The following is a 23,473-nucleotide window of genomic DNA, read 5'->3' on the forward strand; positions in this document are numbered from 1 at the left end:
CGGTCTATATTAGGATCAGTGTATTTCAGAACTACATCCAGCTTTTCCAGAGTCCCTCAACAGGGTCGTATGGCCTTGACCTCTGGCTGCGTCTCATAATAAGCATGTCGGCGGGTTACATGTCTAGGGCGTTTGATCCGTCCCGCTGTGGTCCATCGTGGAGTGGCACTTAAACAAAAACAAAGTAAAACAAAGAGAAACTGATCTGCTCAGACAGAGATGGAACCAACGGAGCACAAAGCCAGAGCGGGGAAATTTGCCTAGCAACACCGCAAACCCAACCAGTGCCAACACTGGCATAGCCATCCCACCCATAAATCCAGAAAACTCCTCACAGAGGAGTCCCAAAAGCACACCGTCCTACACTCTTAAAAATAAGGAAGGCTCCACAAGGGGGTTTTCACAGGGATGCCATAGAAGAACTATTTTTGGTTCCCCAAAAACCTTACGGTTTGTAAAAAAAAAAAGAAAATCATAGTATAGAACATTTTCTAAATCTAAAGAACCTTTATCCACTATAAAGAACCTTTTGTGGAATGGAAAGGTTCCAAGGTTCTTCATGGAACCACAGATGCCAATAAAGAATTATTGATTATTTTAAGAGTAATCAAAGGTTTAGGGATGCAAACGGATCTGATTTTGCATGTACGCGATGTTCAATGCACGACTGCTATGATGTCTATCAGTCCATCTTTATCCCGAGCCCTCAAACAGCTGCTATGGGAACCATTTCTTCCCGTTTGAAGGACTGAGGCCTGCTCTGTTTTCACAAAGATGGTTTTGATCAGCACTGTTAGCCGACCGTACAAAAACCTACATTTCACGGCTTATGTATATGCGAGCTAAATTATGTAATTTGCGTTCGAGTGTGTGTTCCATTACCATAGAAACAGCACAACATATCAGCAAGCACAGAGCCGCAGTGGAGCTACGGGCACTGCCAGGCCGATGCCAAGGCCTAATCCATGCCAGGAGTGACATGAGCGAAGGGGAAGGGAGGAGGACACACACACACACACACACACACACACACACACACACACACACACACACACACACACACAGACTGGATATCCTCCTATTCTTTTGGCTGGAGACTCCCATGGCAATGGCAGTAGGAATCCATTCTCCACGGATACTGGGACAGCTGTGCAGATAGTAGATGAGAGCCGATTGGTTTGGGCCTTTCTGCATTAAAGCTTAAGATAAAAACTAGGTACTTTATTCTAGGCCGGCCTCTTCCGTGCCAACATGCATTTGACTCAGGCCGCCTTTGTGTTTCCCACCACCTAATACAGTGAACAGCAGAAATAAAACAGCTCTTTGGCACATTTATTATGTCCTTTATGGACTGAAAATTTCCTCCAGTGTTTGTCTCTCTATAAACCTTGATGTGTTTGTTTGAACGGTCTTTATGTGGAAAAAGGTGAGGGAATGACTTGAGTTGAGAGTAGGGTTCTGGAATCGGATACTTAAGGTCAGGAAATGAATACTTGGTATAATATTATAATTTCGATTCCTCTTAGCAATTCCTTTGTGTCCATTTTAATAAGACTTATTAAATAAGACGGGCGCACAGAAAGCTGCCACTCATACTGAAAAGTGAGCTATACTGAACTGAGTTCTCTTTCACGTCTTTTTGCACTTAAATGGACAAAGTCAAAATATCCTCGTAAACACAGTCGGTTATGTCTTAAGTGAACGTAAACAGTTCAGAAAGAAAACGCATGTGCATCAGTATATTGGATCCGTGCAGCTCTTAAAGGTTTTATCAGCGATTTCAGGCCCAAAAAAGGCCCAACCATAAATGATCACATTCATCTAATCTTTCCTAACGATCCGCTAGCTGCCCGCCCCATAAGCAGGCCGTCAAAAAAACGCGTCTCTGTAGGCAGCCTAGGCTCTGAGATCTGCACACAAAAACAAATGGTTTCACCAACCACTCAAAACCAAAACAAATAGTGTTCCAACCAATCACTGACAGGGGTGGGTGTTGTGAGGTTTTGCGCTCCTGTTCTCCGACTTCGCGTGCAACCGTGCACGTTTTTTTGACGGCCTGCTTATGGGGCGGGCAGCTAGCGGATCGTTAGGAAAGATTAGATGAATGTGATAATTTATGGTTGGGCCTTTTTTGGGCCTGAAATCGCTGATACAACCTTTAAAGTGACAGCAGCCTCAAATTCCTGCTGCCGTCTCCATAATAACGTTAATCAAACAACAAAAAAAGAGAAAATTAACTCGGTTCTTCTAACTTTTGTAACTGTATTTGTAATGTATATTTTATTTATAAAATGCAAATATTTTACATTTGATTACAGTTTCTGTACCTGAATAACTGAAAATCTTAAAACACTGTTTATTTCAATCGTATATTTGTTCCGTTGTATCTATTTGTGCGATTGCTAATTTGTTTATTTGTTCTTTTTCAATTCATTTACTTGTGTTTACTTTCTCTTTGTTCATGGTATTCAGCTACAATGAAATGTTTTGCAATAAGACTTAGAACAAATGTGAATGATATCTAAGATGTGTTTTTTTTTACCTTATTGGAATCGAAATTAAGAATCGATAAGAATCGGTATCGATGAGCATAAGCAGAATCGGAATAGTTAAAATTCAAACGATACCCAATCCTAGTTGAGAGAGTATGTAATAGGTGGCAATGGCCTTATAAGGGTTGTGTAATGAAAAATGAAATTTTCCTTGACTTTATCGGAATAAAAGGGTTCGACTCACTGTTAACAAACTGTATTGTGCAGAACTAAAACTTCCCAGGGCATAAAGGGCATTTATTGAAACTAATCTCCAAAAATGTCTCATTTTATTGGATGCATGATCACCAAAACCCAAATATATTAATGACCATCCACATTCAAAAACAAAATAAGCTAAACTAAAAATATTGGACCAAATGTAAGAGCTTAAGAATCTGTCATAAACCCATATGCATGGACTGCTATTCTGAGAAACGGGATGAACGTTTCTCCGTCTGTGTAGTATGTAGTTACAGCACTATGGTATCATTCATATCATCCAACCCTGCATGATTTTCTTTCTTCTGCGAAAGACAAATGAGAACGTTTAAGAGGAAAAGTTCATATGCACAGATGCCAAAATGACCATTAGTCCATATGACTATATTCCAAGTCCTCTGAAGTCATGTGACAGTTTTGTGTGAGGAACCAAACGAAATGCCAATTTATGATGAAATGCCAAACGAAAATGTTCCCTTCTACCACAGCTCTTAAATCGCATTTGCATTTGAAGATTTTGCATTGAAGATTTTCAGCAAATAATGCCTTAAATCAATTTGATCCTCACACAAATCTTCAAAAGACTAGGAATATAGAAACACCTTGCTTGTTTCTTACCCGTTTCTTATATGTATGATCGTTGACAAATTTGCATCACATTAAGTTTGTTAAAAATGATGGACATTTTATATGCAATTCAAATACATAAATCTTACATTTAGACCTTTTTTTGAATGGATGGACTATTTTATGATGCTGTTTTTGCTAAACTCCTCATTTTGTGTTGCATGGAGGATGAAATGTCATTCAGATTTGGAACGACAGGAGTAAATGATAAAACCATTTAGTTAAAACATGACAGAAAAAAAACATGTAACAAAGAGGGTAATGAGAAACTATATTAGGGAAAAAAAACCTCTGTAAGTGCAGCTCAGGGAAATAAATGCGATATGATCCTGCAGTCTCTGAACAGCGCTATGGAATGTCTTTGTTTGTGGTGTTTTATTATTGTTGACCGTACGGCGGGTGAACAGGAGCTTTGACATTCGGCTAGGGGACGCGGCTGACGCCCCGTGAGAATGAATAAGTAAAAGGAACAGAGTGTCCCTGTGCCCGTCTGGCATTGTAACCATCCCTCTCTCCGTCTCTGTGCCATCAAACCAGCTCGACTCAACGCCACTGGACACCATTTGGACAAACGCGAGACTCCGGTTTCACCGGCAGACTCAGACTGCCTATCACATGAGCGCACAATACCGTCACGGCCCTCTGAAGTGAAACGTAAGATCAACTAGTTGTCCTCTTCAAAAGTCGCTCCTGTACCCCGTCTGAGAAATTCAACAGGAACCAAATCTGTGATCATCCAACCGCAACATGTGATGCTGTCCTATTTATCAATACAAAACAATATTCATAAGTGAAAATCACTTCTTATCAAGGGTCCTGTGGTGCGAAACCCATCTCTTCCGTGAGCACTTAACCTCATAAAAAAAAAAATCAAAAAAAAACTTTCCCTTTAAAACCTCACTTATCGGGCTTATGCTACTCTGAATAATGCCTGAACTTTGTATCTTGAACACTTCTTGCGTTGTTTTTGCCTCCTCATGATGACTCGCTTAATTTAGTCCTAATTTGTAAGTCGCTTTGGATAAAAGCGTCTGCTAAATGACTAAATGTAAATGTAATTGATCCAAAATTATTTGAAAGAAATGAGAAAGTATACAAATTCTTGCATAGCTACAAAAACATTCAGGGTTTTTTTTCTCTAATTCAGACACTTTACAGAAAATTTGCACTTTTAAAAATTAATTTCAGACAGCAGGATAATTCAAAATGAACTAGTGAAGACAAAAGGGTGGTAAAAAAAATTCAAAAATTACAAAGAAAATGTGACAAGAAACATCACCTAAAATACTCATAACTATATATACAATTATACATAAATATATATATATATATATATATATATATATATATATATATATATATATATATATATATATATATATATATATAATATAAAATGATACATAAATATAATTAATTAATTGAAAAAAATGTGTGTGTTTTGATTTCAGTTACTTAATGATATTTTTATATATAATTTTATATACTTGCAGCCTTTGTGAGCATATACTGTGTATATATATATATATATATATATATATATATATATATATATATATATATATATATATACACACACACAATATATGCTCACCATACATGTTCTATATAATATAATATTATTTTATAAATAATATTTTATTATATAGTATTATAAAATTGTATAATATTATAAAAAAAAAAAAATTCTATTTTAATATAGTTAAGTTATTCCAAACTTCTGACCTGTAGAGAGTGTGTGTGTGTGTGTGTGTGTGTGTGTGTGTGTGTGTGTGTGTGTGTGTGTGTGTGTGTGTGTGTTTGTCCAGATGATAATTCCAGAGTACTAAATGATTAACATCTTCATATACATATTCATATGGTATTAATATAGTTGCGAAAAAGCAAACACACTTTTTAGATTTAGATTTTAGATATGCACACTTTTGCCATAAAAACCACTTTTGCACACAGTTACCATGGTAAAATGTCCCCAAAAACATGTTTATACTTTTTTTGTGTGTGATTCTGCCACTGGTGACTTAGAAAGGCTAAGAAACGCGTAGATTGAAATGGGACAACCAGAGTCTCAACATGGTCCTGCAATGCTCCCTAATCCTGTGATAAAACCACTTGAGCTTCAGCATTAGGAAAAAGAAGGACAAGAAGGAACGAACAAGAAAGAATTCAAGCTTAGAGACACAGTTTCATGTGAGTGAATCAGAGAGTGAAAGATGATGAAAGTACTAAAGTCTGAAATATCAAAGCAGTGTCTTGATTCCGACTGCGGCTCCATCAGATTTTAATCCTGAGAGCAGCTGCTCCAACTCATTTTCCAGGCCCGGGGAGCGAGCGATACCGGAGAATCTAGAGTGACTCTAGAGTGACTAAGTCAGGTTTGGGGAGAAAGTTAAGCCTGTCATGGCCGAACGGCCTCATCCATCTCACACGAGATTTTTATTTGGCCGAATATGCACAGATATTCTTCGCCGCTGATTAAAGTTTCCTGAAGCGAGATACAAAAGGTTTCTCCTCGGCTCTGTGAAATTCAGATCTGGTTGCCGTAAGATGCGGAACGGTCATAAAAAATGGCTGCAAATCAAATCCACGGGATTCACAAAAGTTACACCTGGCTGGTGTTAATAAAAAGAGATTTTTGCACTCTGGTCTAAAATCACTAACTATATATATTCAGATTTTCCTCAAATCATGGTGATTTTTTTTAAAAATTGCTTTCAAAAATATATCCTTTTAAAATTATTTTAAAATGTCCAAATCGGTTCTTGTGGCCATTCTGTGATTTTGATTTGTAATTGTCTGCAAATGTTGAAAGGCCAGTTAACAGAAATGCCAGTTCCCAAATATCCGTGTTTAAATAAATCAACTCTATCTGAGGTACAGGCTTACTCTTGACTGTGGTTGAATGTTTCTGAATTCAGGATTTGAAATCTTAATGACTGAGTGTTAATGACTGAGTGTGAGCTGCACATCCAGCCAGGCTTAAAAAAGGCAGGTGTGACCCTTCAGCTGTATGTGATAATCTCTCTCTCTCACACACACACTCTCTCTCTCTTTAATTATACAAAACACAAGTACATAATTAGATATAATTTTTGATGTCGACCCTGATTTTTGGCATGAAGCAAATTCATTTCATTCAAAATGACCTTCAATGGCCAGTAACATTTCTTTACTAAATAAGAGGAAACTCGTTTGGTGACATTATGGTCATTAAAAAACTTATTTATAAAGTGGTTTCATGTTTTTCTCACAATGGCTATCTTAAAAGTATTTTAGATGTTTAGGCAGTAAAATGTAAATGGGAAGCAGTTTTTTCACAGCTATAAAATAAATGTTACTTTCTGCAAAGAAAAATTCCTGTTTTTGCATTTGTTTAAATAAAATAAACTATATTCAATTTCAGACCCTCACCAACATCTACATCTGACATCGCTTTAATACAAGCTCCTCTATATGCGCTCTATTCCCAAAACTCCTCACATTCGAGCTGTTCACTCGAGAAAAGTAAGCTTTTTTAATTTACATTTAATATCATGAATGACCTTCTAGGCCTGCTTTTGATTTTGAACAGCCAAACTGTAAATGTATTCATCAGACACGAAGCTCTGAAATCCAAGCGCAAAACTAGAGACTCGCCGACCTGCTCTCTCTCCCCTCAAAGCGCAAGGACTCTCCATATCCCAAACCTCCTTTAAATTTATTAAAACAGTGATTATTTATTTATATATACAGCTGATGCAATATATTTGGCTTCAGGTTGTGTGGTTAATTAATGCAAAAAAACAAAGAAACATATATCAAAGAACCATATATCTGATAGATAGATAGATAGATAGATAGATAGATAGATAGATAGATAGATAGATAGATAGAACTTATACAGCACTATCTCAGCTCTAAAGCCTTTAATCGAGCCAATAAAAGCTTGAAGTCATCCAATAATATAATAATACAGCATATTTGCTTTTCCAGTTGCGATTGACCCACTGCCGTTGTTTTCTCTGGAGCCGAAACAGGTATGATTCAGTGCAATATAAACAGGAAAATATGTCGATTTCAGACCCAAGAGATAAATCTGTTGCAGTCTGCTTACTAAAAAAACACCCACACTACACTTACAGTAATATGCATGTGTATAAGACATACAGTGCCAGAACATAAACATGCATTTACACTAAAAAGAATGGTGATATATAGCCATAAATGACCAAGCACATCATTATAAATGGCGTCCTGTTTCAGACTCGAGATGTTTATTAAATAACAGAATAATTCCTTGTTCAAACTGCACCACTTCAAATCAATTAAGGAAGAGGGCTGTGCACAGTAACTATTGTGTTTTAAATGGGAAACAGGCCTCTGCTTGCATGCCCAGAAGAAAAACACACGCTCCCTGGTTCTGCAAGCATGCGGTAGGGGCATGGAAGTTAAAATTGTTTTAATAGAACCACTGTAAAACTCAGGAATGAATTACACATGACACACGCAACGCCATGGCAGAAATATAAACAACTGGGCCAGATGACAGAGAGACGGCACTGACTTCGGCAGGACAACTTTGAGGAACCATCGTGAATTAGAGCCAGCTATATTACTGAAGACAAAGAATCTCTAGAAAAGAGGGAAAATCACTGTCAGCCCTGTTCAGCTGCGCACTATGATGTACGATTGTGAGTTTAGAAGCAGACGTAATGAATGAGAATGTCTCTTTGTTTCTAACGTGACTGAAGTGACAATATGAAAACACCTGTTTTAAAAGCTGTTGTTTTTGAGTAAAAACTGAGTCAGAGTTTGCATGTAAAAGCATGTTGGTTTGTGTGTGTGTGTGTGTGCGTGTGCATGTGTGTGTGTGTGTGTATGTATGTATGTATGTATGTATGTATGTATGTATATATATATATATATATATATATATATATATATATATGAATGCAAACAACAACAACAAATATAGTAATGGCATTTGATTGCATGGCAAACATTGCTTCAACTGAAACTAAAGCTCTATAATATACATTATCTTTTTTTTTTATTGTAGCAACAGGAAAGTATCAAATAATCAGATTACACATACATTTATAAAAGTTTGATATCTTAAAGTAGTGTATGGCAAAATGCTAGAGAAAAGGTTACCCTGTAACAGTTGACTGCGCCACAAAATGTGGAAAAAGACTCTTGCACATAAAATACTGCCACAAACAATACACAAACATAACCCTTAATACATTATTTACTCTGCTGTTATTCAATTTAAAATGAGAATACTCAAAAACGCAGATAAACAGTTGCAGTGCTGCATTCTGAAGATAAAATTACATCAACTAATAAAAAACTGCAAATCATTTCTCATGAAAAGTATTTGAACATGAATTTATGTTGTTAGGCATACATTTGCAAATCGTATAAGTTTGTAAACACCTCAGGAAACTATAACGCATGTATAAACGATAAAGGTTTCAGATGTGCTTGAGAAATTCTACAGATGCATTGCATTTAAACCAAGTTACAACCTCAAAAATATCCCCAGTCATACTTCACTAATTTCACAATCCTAAACAAACCATCCATATAAATGCATTAAAAAGACAGAATACGCAGTTCGGATAAGAAACGCTGGTAAAACTGGTATTTTTGGGGCAATGCTGGCGACCTATGACATATCCAATAAAAAAAAAAAAAAAAGGCGAACCGATCAAGTTCAACTCTTACAGCAACAACGTCAAAACCCTAGACTTTCCGAAGCCCGCGCGCGTCTTACAATCTCTCCAAGTGAAGATATGCAGAGTGGGACGAAGCGAGAAAAAAAATGACACGAAGCGCTAAACTCGCAGTTCAAGTCTTTCTATACATATCCACTCCACCTCCTCTGCGCTCCTTTTATATTAAATAGATTTCCAGCGAAGCGCCATTTTCTGCCCAAACCACGCGCGCTCTGAAAACGCGTAAAGAAGGTCAGCTGGAGACGTGCCACCAAACGCGCTGACGATTCCACGCGCTAGTACAACTGAAACGGTCCCGAGGTCGAGGGGAACAGCTGACAGACACGAACGCGAATCACTCAAGCAGAAGAATAAGGAATGCTTTACCTGTGTGAGGCAGTATGGAGAGTACATGTTATATGTGAGATGCGTGACTGACGCGGGATGGAAGTGGCATTGCCGTCCCGCTCTCGCTCACTGCGCGCTGCTGTAACTCCGCCTAAAGCGCCTGAAAGTGAAAGCTTGCACAAAGTTTTGCGAGGAGGAAAACTTTCTCTCCCTCCCTCTTCCACTGTGCGCCTCTCTCTCTCTTTCTCTCGCTCTCTCTCTCTCTCTCTCTGACTGAACAGGCGTCTTATCAGCCTAACCGATATGAGATTTCAGTGTAAATATATACATTTGTGGAGACTATCACACGTGAGCTGTACAGGGTAAGATTAGCATAGTAAAGAAGAGTAGAGTAAGGTAAAGTAAAGACGTGGTGACTTCTACATTTTCTGGTCAAAAGTCATATTTTTGAATCAACCCGAGTACAACCTATATACAAACACACACACACACATATAAAGTATGTAATATACATAATAATTATAAAACACACACACACACACACACACACACACACATATATATATATATTCTGTATATATCTGTTTAAATCTGTTTGTGATTTTATATATATATATATATATATATATATATATATATATATATATATATATATATATATATATAAAATCACAAACAGATTTAAATAAATATAGGACAAATTTTAATATATAATATATTAATATATTTATCAATTAATTGTATTAAGTTATATTTAAAACATACATGCATATGTAATATACATATATAATATTATATATATATATATATATATATATATATATATATATATATATATATGTATGTATGTATGTACAAAACATATGTAATACAATAGATAATTTAATACATAATAATAAATACATACATAATAATAATAAATACATAATAGATTTACATATACAATTAAATATTATATTACATAAATATGCAATTACATGTATAATAGATTTAAATATACATAATAGATATTATAATATTATAACTACAAAAAATAGTTTGTATTGTGTATATAAGAATAACTTGCAAACACACATGTCAGTCCAAATAAAACTCTACGTAATGTTTTTCTTTACCTAGAAACCAAAAATATAGGTTAATACACTGCTGCATATCTATGTATCTTGAGTAATATTTTTAAATACATATATGAAGATATTAAATAAGTGAGCGTGTCATGCATGAATAATGGAAGGTGTTACTGTCATTTGCAGGTCTCTACTACACTTTGTTTTTGCAATGGCATGCAGACTTGTGCAAGGGCAAGTAAACAAAAACATGAACAAATGCTATCATTTTGTGTGTTTTTGTCTTAAGAAAATGTAAATTTACTGTAAATTATCTTAATAATAAAACCAGTAAATATATGTATTTGTGTCTGTTAATGACTGTCAAATGCAAATGTATTGTACTCAGTATTGTATTAGCAGTAAAAGACGGGCAGAAAATCATCTGGACTACCACACACACACACACACACTGTAGCGATGGCAGCGCCTGTCCTTCTTCAAACTTCGAAATGAACGTGCCTCGCAAAAACATGAAAGGAGTGAACATTAAGGAAAGAGCAGGCGGCGAGTGGAGGAATAAAGTTTTGGAGCGTGTCCCTGGGTGGGTATTTTTGGTGGGGGTGAAGTCATTGAGCAGAACCGGAGCTGAAGGCTGGATGTGCCACCGGAGGCCTGGAGATTTATGAGGCCTGTGCAGTTCCACCGCAAGCCACTGCAGGGGAAACAAAGAGAACTGGGCTCTGTGTGGCCAATTACAGATCCAGGGAACCCGGGAGAGAGAGAGAGGGAAAGAGAACTGCAGAAGAGGAAAGTGCTCTGGACGACCACACAGGAAACACATACCTGTGTGAATCGTCATCGCATCGCACTGTTACCTCACGTGACCTTTCACCTGTAATTTGTCAACCACCTTTAATCACTTAAGCTCAGAGTTTTAGGTTCAGATGTATAGATTTCTATGTATACTTTACTCATTTTCACTATTCTTTTTTGCTGTCAAACATGTCATTTGTAATATGATTTTAATGTAAATAAATCTGTTAATCATTATATAATGTAAAAAGAGAACACATGCAATTGTTAAAGGAATTATTTCCACATGACCTGTCCGTTTTGTTATAAGATTCTAATTTGGTGAGATTGAGTCAGCCCATATAAATCATATCGTTTCCTTTTTTTTTTTTTTTTTTTTTTCTCAAAATAACAAGTTCACATTTCTGAACAATTAGTTTCTTGTTCACATCAGATTTGAATTTCTTATTGATTTAAGCAAATTGCATGTGCTTTGGCAAATGTGTGCAAAAGAGTACAATAGGTACAATTGTCTATAAATTGCACAATGACTAAATAAACATGGACAGTTGATCAAAGCTGAAACTGTCAAACTCTTCACATCTTCTAAATTTTCTTTCATCGTGTGAGCCATCACATGCAAACTGATCCATTCAGTGATCAAAATCACCATGGAAATATTTGTTATATACAAATTTCATGTTTTTCTTCTACTGCTAGAAAACTGCTTTCTGTACAACCAACCAATCAAGTTTGGAAACTATATATAAACTTTCTCTGACTCTTCTTTGACTCTCTGAATCGGTATTTACACAGGCAAAACAGATATTATTTTATAGTATAGAAAGCAGTTAGTCAAAAAAAAAGTAGACAAAAACATGAACATGAATATATATATAACAAATATTTCCATGGTGGGAAAAAAAAAAAAAAAAAAAAACATCTAAACATTTTGACCAGTGTGGCTCACACAATGACACAAATGAATATTTGAATCAAGTACATTTAAAGTTATGTTAGTTAGGTTTTGGATGGATGGATGGATGGATGGATGGATGGATGGATGGATGGATGGATGGATGGATGGATGGATGGATGGATGGATGGATGGATGGATGGATGGATGGATGGATGGATGGATGGATGGATGGATGGATGGATGGATGGATGGATGGATGGATGGATGGATGGATGGATGGATGGATGGATGGATGGATGTCCTAGTCTTTTCCACAACAAAATCCTGAACTGATTTGTAACAAAATGCCACAAAACCAGTTCAAAGCCCTGCAGTGGTGAGAGGAGAGGAGGTTTCTCCAAACCAAAGCAACAGCAAAGACAACATGATAACTCGTGTACCACCTCTCAAGATGTGCCCCACATTTAGTGGTTTGAGTGGGTGCAAGACTACTAAACGAACACACGACACAACCACACACAAGGAGTAAATCAACAGCTTTTACATCTAGATTTACATTTACTCATCTGGCAGATTTTTACACTTAAAAGCAGAGGCTCCAACTGGGAATTTTCACAGTGATGTTAAATGGTAAATGGACTGCATTTATATAGCGCTTTCAACAGACCCATGGCCAACAAAGCGCTTTGCATATTGCCTAACATTAACCCATTCATGCACTCATTCATACACCGACGGCGGTGTCAGCCATGCAAAGGCGCCATCCAGCTCGAGCAACTGGGGTTAGGTGTCTTGCTCATGGACGGGGATTGAACCACCAACCTTTTGGTTTGTAGACAACCAACTGAGCCACTGCCGCCCCAATATGTTATAGAAGAATCATTTTTGGTTCCCCAAAGAAAGAACCTGAAGAACCTCCAGTTCTTAAAAGAACCATTTTTTCTAAGTGCGGTATTTCACGGTAAATTATACAATGACTTGTTCTTTTTTACTCCCAAAAAAATGTAAATGTATGGTTAGATCTATTACAGTTATTCACCGTATAGAGAACAGAAACGTTCTGTTAAACAATTAACAGTTTTTTACCGTAGCATATTTACAGCCTTTTACCAATAAAAAAAAAAAAAGAAAGAAAGTACATGAATGTTAAAGGTTCTTAATGGAACCATCAATGCCAATAGTCTTAGAAAAATATTGAATGGGGTTCTATATATAACCCTCTCATTTTTAAAGAACACCTTATGACAAAAAGGTTCTATAATGTCTTATATGATTATAATTATATGAAATGTCTTAAATGATTGCGTGATACTTGTGTTTAACAGGTTATTTACCTTTTTCCCACTGATAAAGTAAGTTTACAAGCCGTTCCATTCATAAAATGTCATTAAAATTAGAAAGGAGTTAAAACAAAAGTAAAATTGAATTAACTAAATCCATAAAGTGATGGAAACCCCTAGCGCTTGATAGAAACCTTTAAGCTTCTATGCAGTTGAGCTATTGAAGAAAACTGTTAACATGCAAGTAAAAGCTTGATATATTACTTGCTTATTTTTGTTCTCAGCGTTAAACATGGTCAAGTTCAGCGGTTCTCAACTGGATTTAAAGGCACGGACATCAACAACAAAAGTTAGCCGTTTTCTCATCCCTTATATAGGTTGATAAGCTATCATAAACATGCATGATGAAATGGTTAAATAGCATTTTGTTATTTGCATTTAGCTTTTTTTTTTTTTTCTCTGCTGTCCGAGACTCTATACATCAAAACTGAGGCCCATTTTTGGGTCACAACCCACCAAATCTACATAGTCATACTAATCATAAAATCTACATACTGATTCATCAGCTACTAAAACATCATGGCAAAACTTTTAGAATGAACGAACTTCTCCTGGTTTCTACACCAAATAAAAACAGAAAAACACACTGCTACAAAAATCAGCACAAAATATAGCCAGGCCCTCCTTTTTCCTCGAAATGACCCCGAAGGACGATACAGTCTGACACATTCCTGATATCCAGCACAGCTATATTTTACACCTCAGCCCTTTTTCTGTACTGTCAGCCAATCACGTTTCATCATTTTTCCCTCCATTTCTGCGAAAGCCTGCTTTCTGAGACGCCGGAGCAACCCAGATTTTTTTTTTTTCGAAACGTTGGCAAAAGCAATCCGCTGGAAACGAGGAATAGAAAACCGGCTCCCAGCTCATTAACAGTCTCATTTTCAGTCATCCACAGACTCCCCTTCCCATCTCTCCATCTCTCTGTCCCGCCCTTCTGTTTTTATGACCATTTTATTTCACTCCCATCGCTGTAAATCCAGCTCGCTCGCTGGGTGGAATTTTAAAAGCTGCACTTCTTTCTGCTTTGCAGTATTTTTTTCTTCACCCTCCCTTCCTTGCAGTCTTACCCTCATGTATACTTCTCATTTTATAGAAGTATGCAGGTTATAATTTTCATTTCCCACAAGAAAACAGCGCTCCGGTAAAATTATGAGACTTGCTTTTTTTGCAGGATTTCTTTTTCTTTTCTTTTTTTACTGTGCTTTACTGCATATGCATATGTGCATATGGAAATAATAATCATGGTTATATTTTTGACTCAACACAACATCAATTACAATGCTGAAGGAATAATGGAGTAATATGGACACGTACCCTGTAGGAATCAGACACGACGAAGCACTCTGGTATCCCGGGACCTCTGGACGGGTCTTCATTCACCAGGAACGGTTCGGTGGCCTGAAATATAATATAACATATAGAAGTCATCAGCATTATAATCACAATACTGTTGCTACTTTTTACCATTCACTCTGCTTTTCAACTATTTTAGAAGGGTTCTTGAGATGCTATGTGGTTCTTTAGATGTTCAAAAAGCTCTTTATTCTATTATAAGGTCTTCAGATCAGTGTTTTGGTTTCTGGGTTCTTAGAACTCAAATCACAGAAAAAAAGAGGAAAAAAACGCCCTTTGTGGAACTTAAAAACATTTGAACTTAACATTTTTCAACTGACATTTGGACACTAACAAATATTGGAAAAATAAATAAATCACATGAATATTTTACAAATACAACTCATATTTATATATTTATATTAAATACAATAAATAATTATACATAAATATAAAGATATATTGAATGTATATATAAACTTTTAAGCATAATATATATATATATATATATTAGGGCTGTTCAACGATTAATCACATCCAAAATAAAGGTTTGTGTTTACATAACACGTGTGTGTACTGTGTATAATTATTTTGTATATATTTTGTATATATATATATCTCCAGGCCTCCGGTGGCACATCCAGCCTTCAGAAAAATGTGTTATTAATATATAAAATATTTATATTTATATATAATATAAATTCTGCATAAATATATATACAGTATATACATGCAAATATTTCTTAAATATATACATGCATATGTGTGTATTTATAAATACAAAATAATTATACACAGTACACACACGAGTTATGTAAACAAAAACCTTTATTTTGGATGTGATTAATCGTTGCACAGCATTGCATTAATAATATACTATATCAACAATAATAATATTTGGACATTAACAAAAATGGAAATAGTAAATAAATAAATCACATAAATATTTTAAAAATACAACTCATCCTGCACCCTTTTTATATTATATATATATATATATATATATATATATATATATATATATATATATATATTAAACAAATGTATATAAACTAACACAAATATTACAAATGTTTAATTTTAAATACATAAACATAAAATGTATTATTAATATAATTTTTTTTAAAAAATTGGATTATATCTAATAATTAATCAATATAAATATATATATAACAAAGACATTTGAAGGTGGACTCGTATCACTTGAGCCAGTAAGAATGAAACAGCTTAGCACCCATGTGCAAACACCACAGGTTTTCTTCAGAAAGATTCAAATCTATTCTGAAAGTTTGTGACTGAACACATCTTGGCCAAACTTTACGCCACCCATGTGCAGCGTTGGACTCGTGCGCCTGTAATCAGCGGGTTTCATCTTAAACTTATTTCAGCTCTGCATGCTGTGCACAGTCAGACCAGACTCTCCAAACTGGTTCCCGTTCACACCTCCTGACTTCCCAGTATATCCGTGACTTATTCAGCACAAACCTCTCACACAGCGACTCTTTCTCCCGACACGACCGCCAAGGTGTTGTTTTTTTTTTTTTTTTTCTCAGAGTGTCGTGTCCATTCATCCCAGTTCATTTGTATGCTGGGAGGTGCACTGACTGGGTGTGCGGAACTGAATAAGCCCCCATTCCAATTTATCCATTAGTGGGACGATGTTAAATCCCACAGCAAAGCCAGGGGCAAAAGCAAAGTCTGTTCACACAGCGGCATTATGGGGCGAGAGGTCAATACCAGTTGATTTTAAAGTAAAAGTGATTAACTAGTACACAAAAACCCAGATGGAAACTCTAGCTCACATGGGTTGATCTTAATAAGACTTAACCGAGATCTGAAGTATTAGCTTTGTCTCCTGAGGAATAAAATAGACAAAAATCGGACTCACACTGACACAGTGAGAATATAGTGATTTAAAATGAATGTGGATAGCAGCTCAGATCATTTGATCTTGATAGAATTTGATGAGAAATGTTTGAGACCACATTAAGAAATCTGACTGTTGACTGCAGATTTTGGTGTCTGGGCAAATAAGAGCACAGTCTCATTCATTAACAACGAGCGTGCTCAATATTTGTGTGCAATCTGCATGCAAATGTTTTCACGAACAAACCATGATTCATCAAGTTTATAGAAAAAATGAAAGAACAACTGAAACCACACTTATGCAAAAATCACATACTTTGGTTGGCTTTATAAACATACTGTATTTCATCATAAATAAACTGTACTAACGGTGAATGTAATTTCACCAAGCACAACATGTTCCTGGATTGGCATCTTTGTTGATCCTGGAACAACATTTACAGTTTATGACAAGTTTAGGCTTACAACCAGGGTTAGGTTATTCACCTATTATTTCACTCGTTTTATGGATAAGTTACGGGTAGGGTTAGGTTTAAGGGTAGGGATAGGGTTTGGACTATGTTTTTGGTCAGGAATGTTGTTCCAGAATCAACTAAATATGTCTTACTAGGCAAAAGATGGATGGATGGATGGATGGATGGATGGATGGATGGATGGATGGATGGATGGATGGATGGATGGATGGATGGATGGATGGATGGATGGATGGATGGATGGACGTACTTAAATATATTTAATATATATAATAATTATGATGGATAAATATGGATGGATTTAAAAATATTTATAATAATAATAATAATTATTATTATTATTATAAATACAATGTCACATATATTATATATGTAAATGTATATACTGTACATATTTAAAAATATTTAAATATGTACATAAATATATAATATAATAAACATACATACAGATATTACATCTTCAATTTGATCCTATATATATATGTATGTATGTATACAATGAGATTCTAAGCTACCTAAGCACTTAGTATCATCTAAAAATAACCATTTGAGATATTAAAGTTATCTAATATTTCTAATAACCCGTCCCTTAACCTCTAAAGAAACCCCCAGCATCCTAGACATGGAGAATTCCTGTTGTCCTCAGGAGAAAGACATATATACTGTATTTCAGTGCAAGCAAACTCTGCTGCACACATTCCCTGGATTAAACCTGTCTCTAAAATGCACTCCTATAAAAATACATGCAGCACTAAAATAACAGACGCAAAGATGTGTGTGTGCGCACACGATACTATAATAGATCCCAGACACTGGCTAACCAAAATGTGGCTGCAACACCAGCTATTCATATCCACAGCAATGAAAGGTTGCATACGCTCGCGCTCTCTCTCTCTCTCTCTCTCTCTCTCTCACTCTCTCTCACACACAACACATCCATAAATCAAAGCGATTAACTAAACAAACTGAAGAACGAGAACTAAGGTTCAACCAACTCAGCTGGTTGTTATACTTTCAGAATGTGTAGAAACAGTGTTTATTTAGTCTCCAAAGAAGGTTTGGGGTTTTTACTACTGTGCTCCATATCATATTATATGAACAGCTTTTCTAAAAGTGATGGACAGAGAAACAGGGGCAGGTGAAACAAAGAGACAGATGAGTCCCTCTCTTCCGCTTGGTTTGCCTTCACACTTTAAAGTAAGATGGTGTGTTTGAGTCTCCGCTGATTGTTTGATGTAGTTCCCTGTAGATCTGTCCTCTTTCTCCCTCGCTGTGGATGTTTATGGAGCGTGGAACTGCGTCAATTAAACATGCCACCCTTTTCTATATATACGCAGCATATGCCCGATCCATATGGACAGCCCTGAGCGAAACCGGTCCCTAGGCCCATCATAATTAACTCTTGAGTATCAACACAAACATATTTAGAGCCGAACGATGAACAGCCATATTCAAAATGTCTGCTAATGCGCAATGATGGGCCTGTTACATTTCGTGTCTGCTCACAGGGGATCTCAAAACTGCCCTGATATGAAGATTATAACACATAATAGCAAATGGGAATAGTGTTGCAATCATAATAAAAGCGTGACTAATGTGAGATGTGTCTGTTTGAAAATGAGGGTTGAAAAAAAATCATTAAATGATCAAACTGCATGATCAAGACTGGTGATAAAACTGGCTGCTACTTTCAGAATTTGAATTGGCTGAATGGACCAGATTTTTTTACGTTTTCTGAAGGAAATGTGAGTGGTGCTTAATTGGCAAGGTATTCTGTGTTGTTTTTAGTATTGCCAATCTCAAAATCTCAATAGTTTCTCCTAGACAGCAATGAAATGGAGACTTCGTTAAAGCCTCAGATGTTTGCAACGCAATCTCATGGCACTTCGTAACTATTTTACGTGTTTGGCGAATTGGTGGCTTATTAGTATGAATTCGTATAATCTCATTTGTACGTTTTCATACGATCAAGTCAAGTCAAGTCAAGTATATTTGTATAGCGCTTTTCACAATACAGATTGTATCAAAGCAGCTTCACAGTATTAAATCAAAATAACACAACAGGGTTTGGTTCTAGTGGAAAAAACGTCCACGTTTGGTAAGGCTGATCAATAGTATTATTGATTGATTAAATTAAATTAAATATCCCCAACTGAGCAAGCCAAAGGCAACAGTGGCAAGGAACCGAAAAACTCCATCAAGTGACCTAATGGTGACCTAAAACTCCATCAGGTGACCTAATGGAGAAAAAAAAACCTTGGGAGAACCCAGGCTCAGTCGGGGGCCAGTTCTCCTCTGGAGTTTATGAACTAGAGGCCGGATTTAATTGTAAGATTAAAAATATTATATGAATGCCTGGCTGAAGAGATGCGTCTTTAATCTAGTTTTAAACTGGGAGAGCGAGTCTGAGCAACGAATAGTATCAGGAAGGCTATTCCAGAGTTTTGGAGCGAAATGTGAAAATGCTCTCCCTCCTTTGGTGGATCTGGATATCCTAGGTATGACCAAAAGCCTTGAATTTAGTGATCTTAAAGAGCGCGATGGATTATAGGGCGATAGAAGATCCGTTAAATAAACTGGAGCTAAGCCTTGTAATTAATACGGAACTTTATGGGTAACTAATGTAGTGATGATAAAATCGGTGTTATATGATCATATTTTCTTGATCTAGTAAGAACTCTAGCGGCTGCATTTTGGACTAACTGTAGCTTGTTTATTGAGGATGCAGGACAACCAGCTAATAAAGCATTACAGTAATCTAGTCTCGAGGTCATGAATGCATGAACTAACTTTTCCGCATCAGAAACAGATAGCATATTACGTAGCTTAGCAATGTTTCTAAGGTGGAAAAAGGCTGTTTTTGTAACATGTGAAATATGATTTTCAAAAGACAGGTTGTAGTCTAGTATAACACCCAGGTCTTTTACTGTAGAGGATGAAGTAACAGGACATCCTACTATGTTAAAGTTGTATTGTGAGAGGTTTTGTGGGCGGTTTTCTGAACCGATAAGTATTACCTCTGTCTTGTCTGGATTTAATAAAAGAAAATTACGCGTCATCCAATCTTTTATATCTTTACGATCAGCTTCCTCCCCATTGGCAGTTAAGTTTAGGGGTGGAGCAACATGTTTACTTTTTTTCAAAAAAATCTTATGATTCATAGTACACATTCATACGATATCGCCACCTTGTAAAATAGTTACGTTTTCCCGTGAGATGGGTTGGATGTTTCTCATGAGGTCAACACCAGAACTAGTGTTTCAGAAGTGATCTCAGTAGTGTGATCAGATTTGCCAGGATACCAACTGCTGCAATCAAAAGATATACAACAGCTAGTTCTGGTTCTCGAATCTGATTGGATGAGAGCCTTTTCCAGCCATGCAATATTCTACTAATATCACACGAAAACCTTTTTACAATGTGTATAACTCCGCTTGTTTCTGCCTGATCTATACTGGCAGCATTTCTCACAGCAAGCGCCAATGGTGGAGGAGCAAACCTACTTTAATTTTACAAATACTACTGTTATTGTGTCACAAAATGCAGTTTTAAGAGTTTTTAGGTGAGAATGTTGTCGTTTAGACCTAAAATATGTGATATATCAACATAGCGCTGGTTTGAAAATTTGCTTAGACTTTTTATGAGAATCGTTGAAAATAATGGCATTTATGGAAAAATGGTCTCCATTATCATAATAATTTTTATTAACTGTCATGAAAATAATGTGACAATGCAAGATGTTATATCGCTGTATGCGATTTTATCCATTTTGTTTAAGTCATCAATGCACCCTTTCTCAAAAACCTCGCCCACTAAAACACGTCAGCGAACCAGAACTAGCAAAATTATTCAGAATCAGTGGGTGTTTCTGATTGGCTGGTTTTCTTGGTTAGCAAAAAAAGCATGGATAATGCTCCCGAATCTTTAGTGATGTTACAGAAACAGGTGTGATTTCTCAAACTATTCAAAATAATAAAAATCCTCTTTATGGATAAATATAATCTGCCATCTGCTTTTTTCTTTTGTTTTTTGGGTGAAACGTGACCTGGACATGGTTTGGCATATATATACGTTCATTTAAATGTATAACTTCACAACAACAACAACAACAACCCACAATTAAAACTATTTTCACAATATTCACCTTTTTTACATCCCAATTCATGTGTTCACAGATAAGAGAAACTGACAGTCGACAGAACTTCTACACAACTGCTACCGCTCTACAAACCCAGGTAACACGGCAGACACATCAAAGCCCAGCGAGGGAGGGAGGGGATTTGTTTTTTAAAAGCGGTGAGAGGGGGAAATATATGAAAGCAGAAATGTATGCCGTGTGAACGCGTGCCAGGGCCACTTCAGGGAGAAATGCTGGGAAAATGTGATATTTCATACCTCCATCTCTAGAGGAGCCGCGAGAGCGAAATGAGCGAGGAGAAGCAGTAATAATGAACCCGAGGAGGAGGGTGGGCTGTTAGATTGCTTATTGTTTGATTTCAGAGCTGTTTTGGGCACTAAACATTGATTCTGTCCGCACAGGATCTGCAAGCCAGAGTTGTGTCTGATTATAAGCTATTAAACAGGATGAATCATTATTTTACCTCTTTAAAATCAAAATATAATATATTTAACATTTTATAAGTAAATGGCTCGTTATCATTAGCGGAAAAACTAAGGCAGGAGAGTGACATTAAAAATAATTAGATACACTATTTCATGCACATACAAAATACTCCACCTTGATGCCGAGTGTTTTGATTGGTGCTTTGGGTTAGGAGTCATTCATGGATGTAGCACAAAAAGTGCAGAAAAAGTTATATGACTACTTGTGGTTAGAGTTAAGCCCCTGCTGGTAGATGTCGTAACTACACCATTTGGACACAAAAGGCATCTTTCTCCACCGATGTTCATTCAAGACCAGCCCTGTCTTTAAGAATCACAGCGGCGATTCTCCTTCTGCTGAATCTGCGCCACAGCAAAAAGAAAATTCGGCCTATATCAGCGGCTTTTTAAAGAACTTATTATATTCTAAAAATCTTAGTTGTGATTGTGAGTTTGCTGTGTGCATTGAATGCAAAGCAATACAAATATAGTGTACTGTACACGTGTAGAAACGTGTTTCTGTTGAGTCCTTGCGAGATGCAAGCAAAAACAAAATAAGGCTACAACACGACCAGTCTGATTCCAAACAAATTACTCTTGTGAGCTGGTTCTTTTTAGTGATTCAAAAACAAAGCTCGACCAGTGTAACGGAGGCCAGTCAGTAAGAGCTGTGCGAGTAAACCTCACTCCCCTGGCCTCAGGAGGCGCACTGGCGACTGATGCTGGAGACGGGCAATGTCAAGGCGTTTTTGAGCATTGGTTGGCTTAGTTTTTTCTGTTATCCACACTGTTGGCTCTTGTCAGATGCCATTGGGGTTTTTTTGGGGCCGATTCAGCATGTTGAATTGGTGTCAGTGAGAGAGAGAGCTCTGATAGGCTGTTCCGTTTAGAGAACGAGTCCGTGCACGAGAATGAAAGCAAAAGTGATGAAAGCGAGCAAAGTCAAGACCGTAATGACAGAAGGCAGTTATAATTTTACGACATCTTGAGCATTCGAATGAACAAATATTTTCATAATAACATGAGCCGACTGGAATGAAGAAAGTGATCAGAGTGATTGATATTCAACAATGTAAGCAAGAGCTGTATATCTGCAGTCCTAGTTTCGGTTTCCCTTTTTGAATGACGAAAATAGACTATTGATACCTGCTGATGTAGACAGATGTTTACTTAAACGCAGGAGCAGAAAGCACATGCTAGTTACTTGAGAGTCATCTTTAGACCGTTTGTTGTGTTCAAGCGCAGAGATGCAGTCAGCACAGTCAGCTTTCGTCGTCGTCGGCTTGATGTGTCCCGTGCTTTTAGCGCACCCGCATCCCATGCCATAGAAGCTGGTTCGATTCCCACTTGGAGCGGGTCGAGTAGGACCGGTTACACAAGTGTAGTCCGATTCCTGAACAAATGACTCGTATGAGTCAGTATTTTTAGTGATTCAAAAACGTATTTTTAGTGATTCAAAAACGTAAAGCACAACCAGTGTAGTTAAATTCTCAAACAAATGACTCATATAAGCCGGTTCTTTATAGTGATTCAAAAACATAAACTGTGACCAGTGTAGTCCGAGTTCCGAACAAATGACTCGTATGAGCCAGTTCTTTTTAGTGATTCAGGTTCTTTTCTGGTTCATTTCTTAGTGAATGAAAAAAATATAAGAGCAAGCAGTGTAGTCC

General features: G+C 36.6%; 1 protein-coding gene across 38 annotated transcripts in view; it reads right to left on the reverse strand.

The window, feature by feature from the left end:
- nfixb (nuclear factor I/Xb) overlaps positions 1-23,473 on the reverse strand; it is a 174,522-nt gene that overhangs the window by 122,829 nt on the left and 28,220 nt on the right. For 24 of the 38 annotated variants that reach the window (XM_079869972.1, XM_079869971.1, XM_079869953.1 and 21 more), the window contains one exon: positions 14,845-14,928. In XM_079869972.1, coding sequence (XP_079726098.1) covers positions 14,845-14,928 — 84 coding nt within the window. Of the gene's footprint in view, positions 1-9,466; positions 9,632-14,844; positions 14,929-23,473 lie in introns of those variants that run through there. The other 14 variants (XM_079869963.1, XM_079869962.1, XM_079869957.1 and 11 more) reach the window with 6 other exon arrangements.

The sequence above is a fragment of the Squalius cephalus genome (assembly GCF_949319135.1).
Source record: "Squalius cephalus genome assembly, chromosome: 1".
Lineage (NCBI taxonomy): Eukaryota > Metazoa > Chordata > Actinopteri > Cypriniformes > Leuciscidae > Squalius > Squalius cephalus.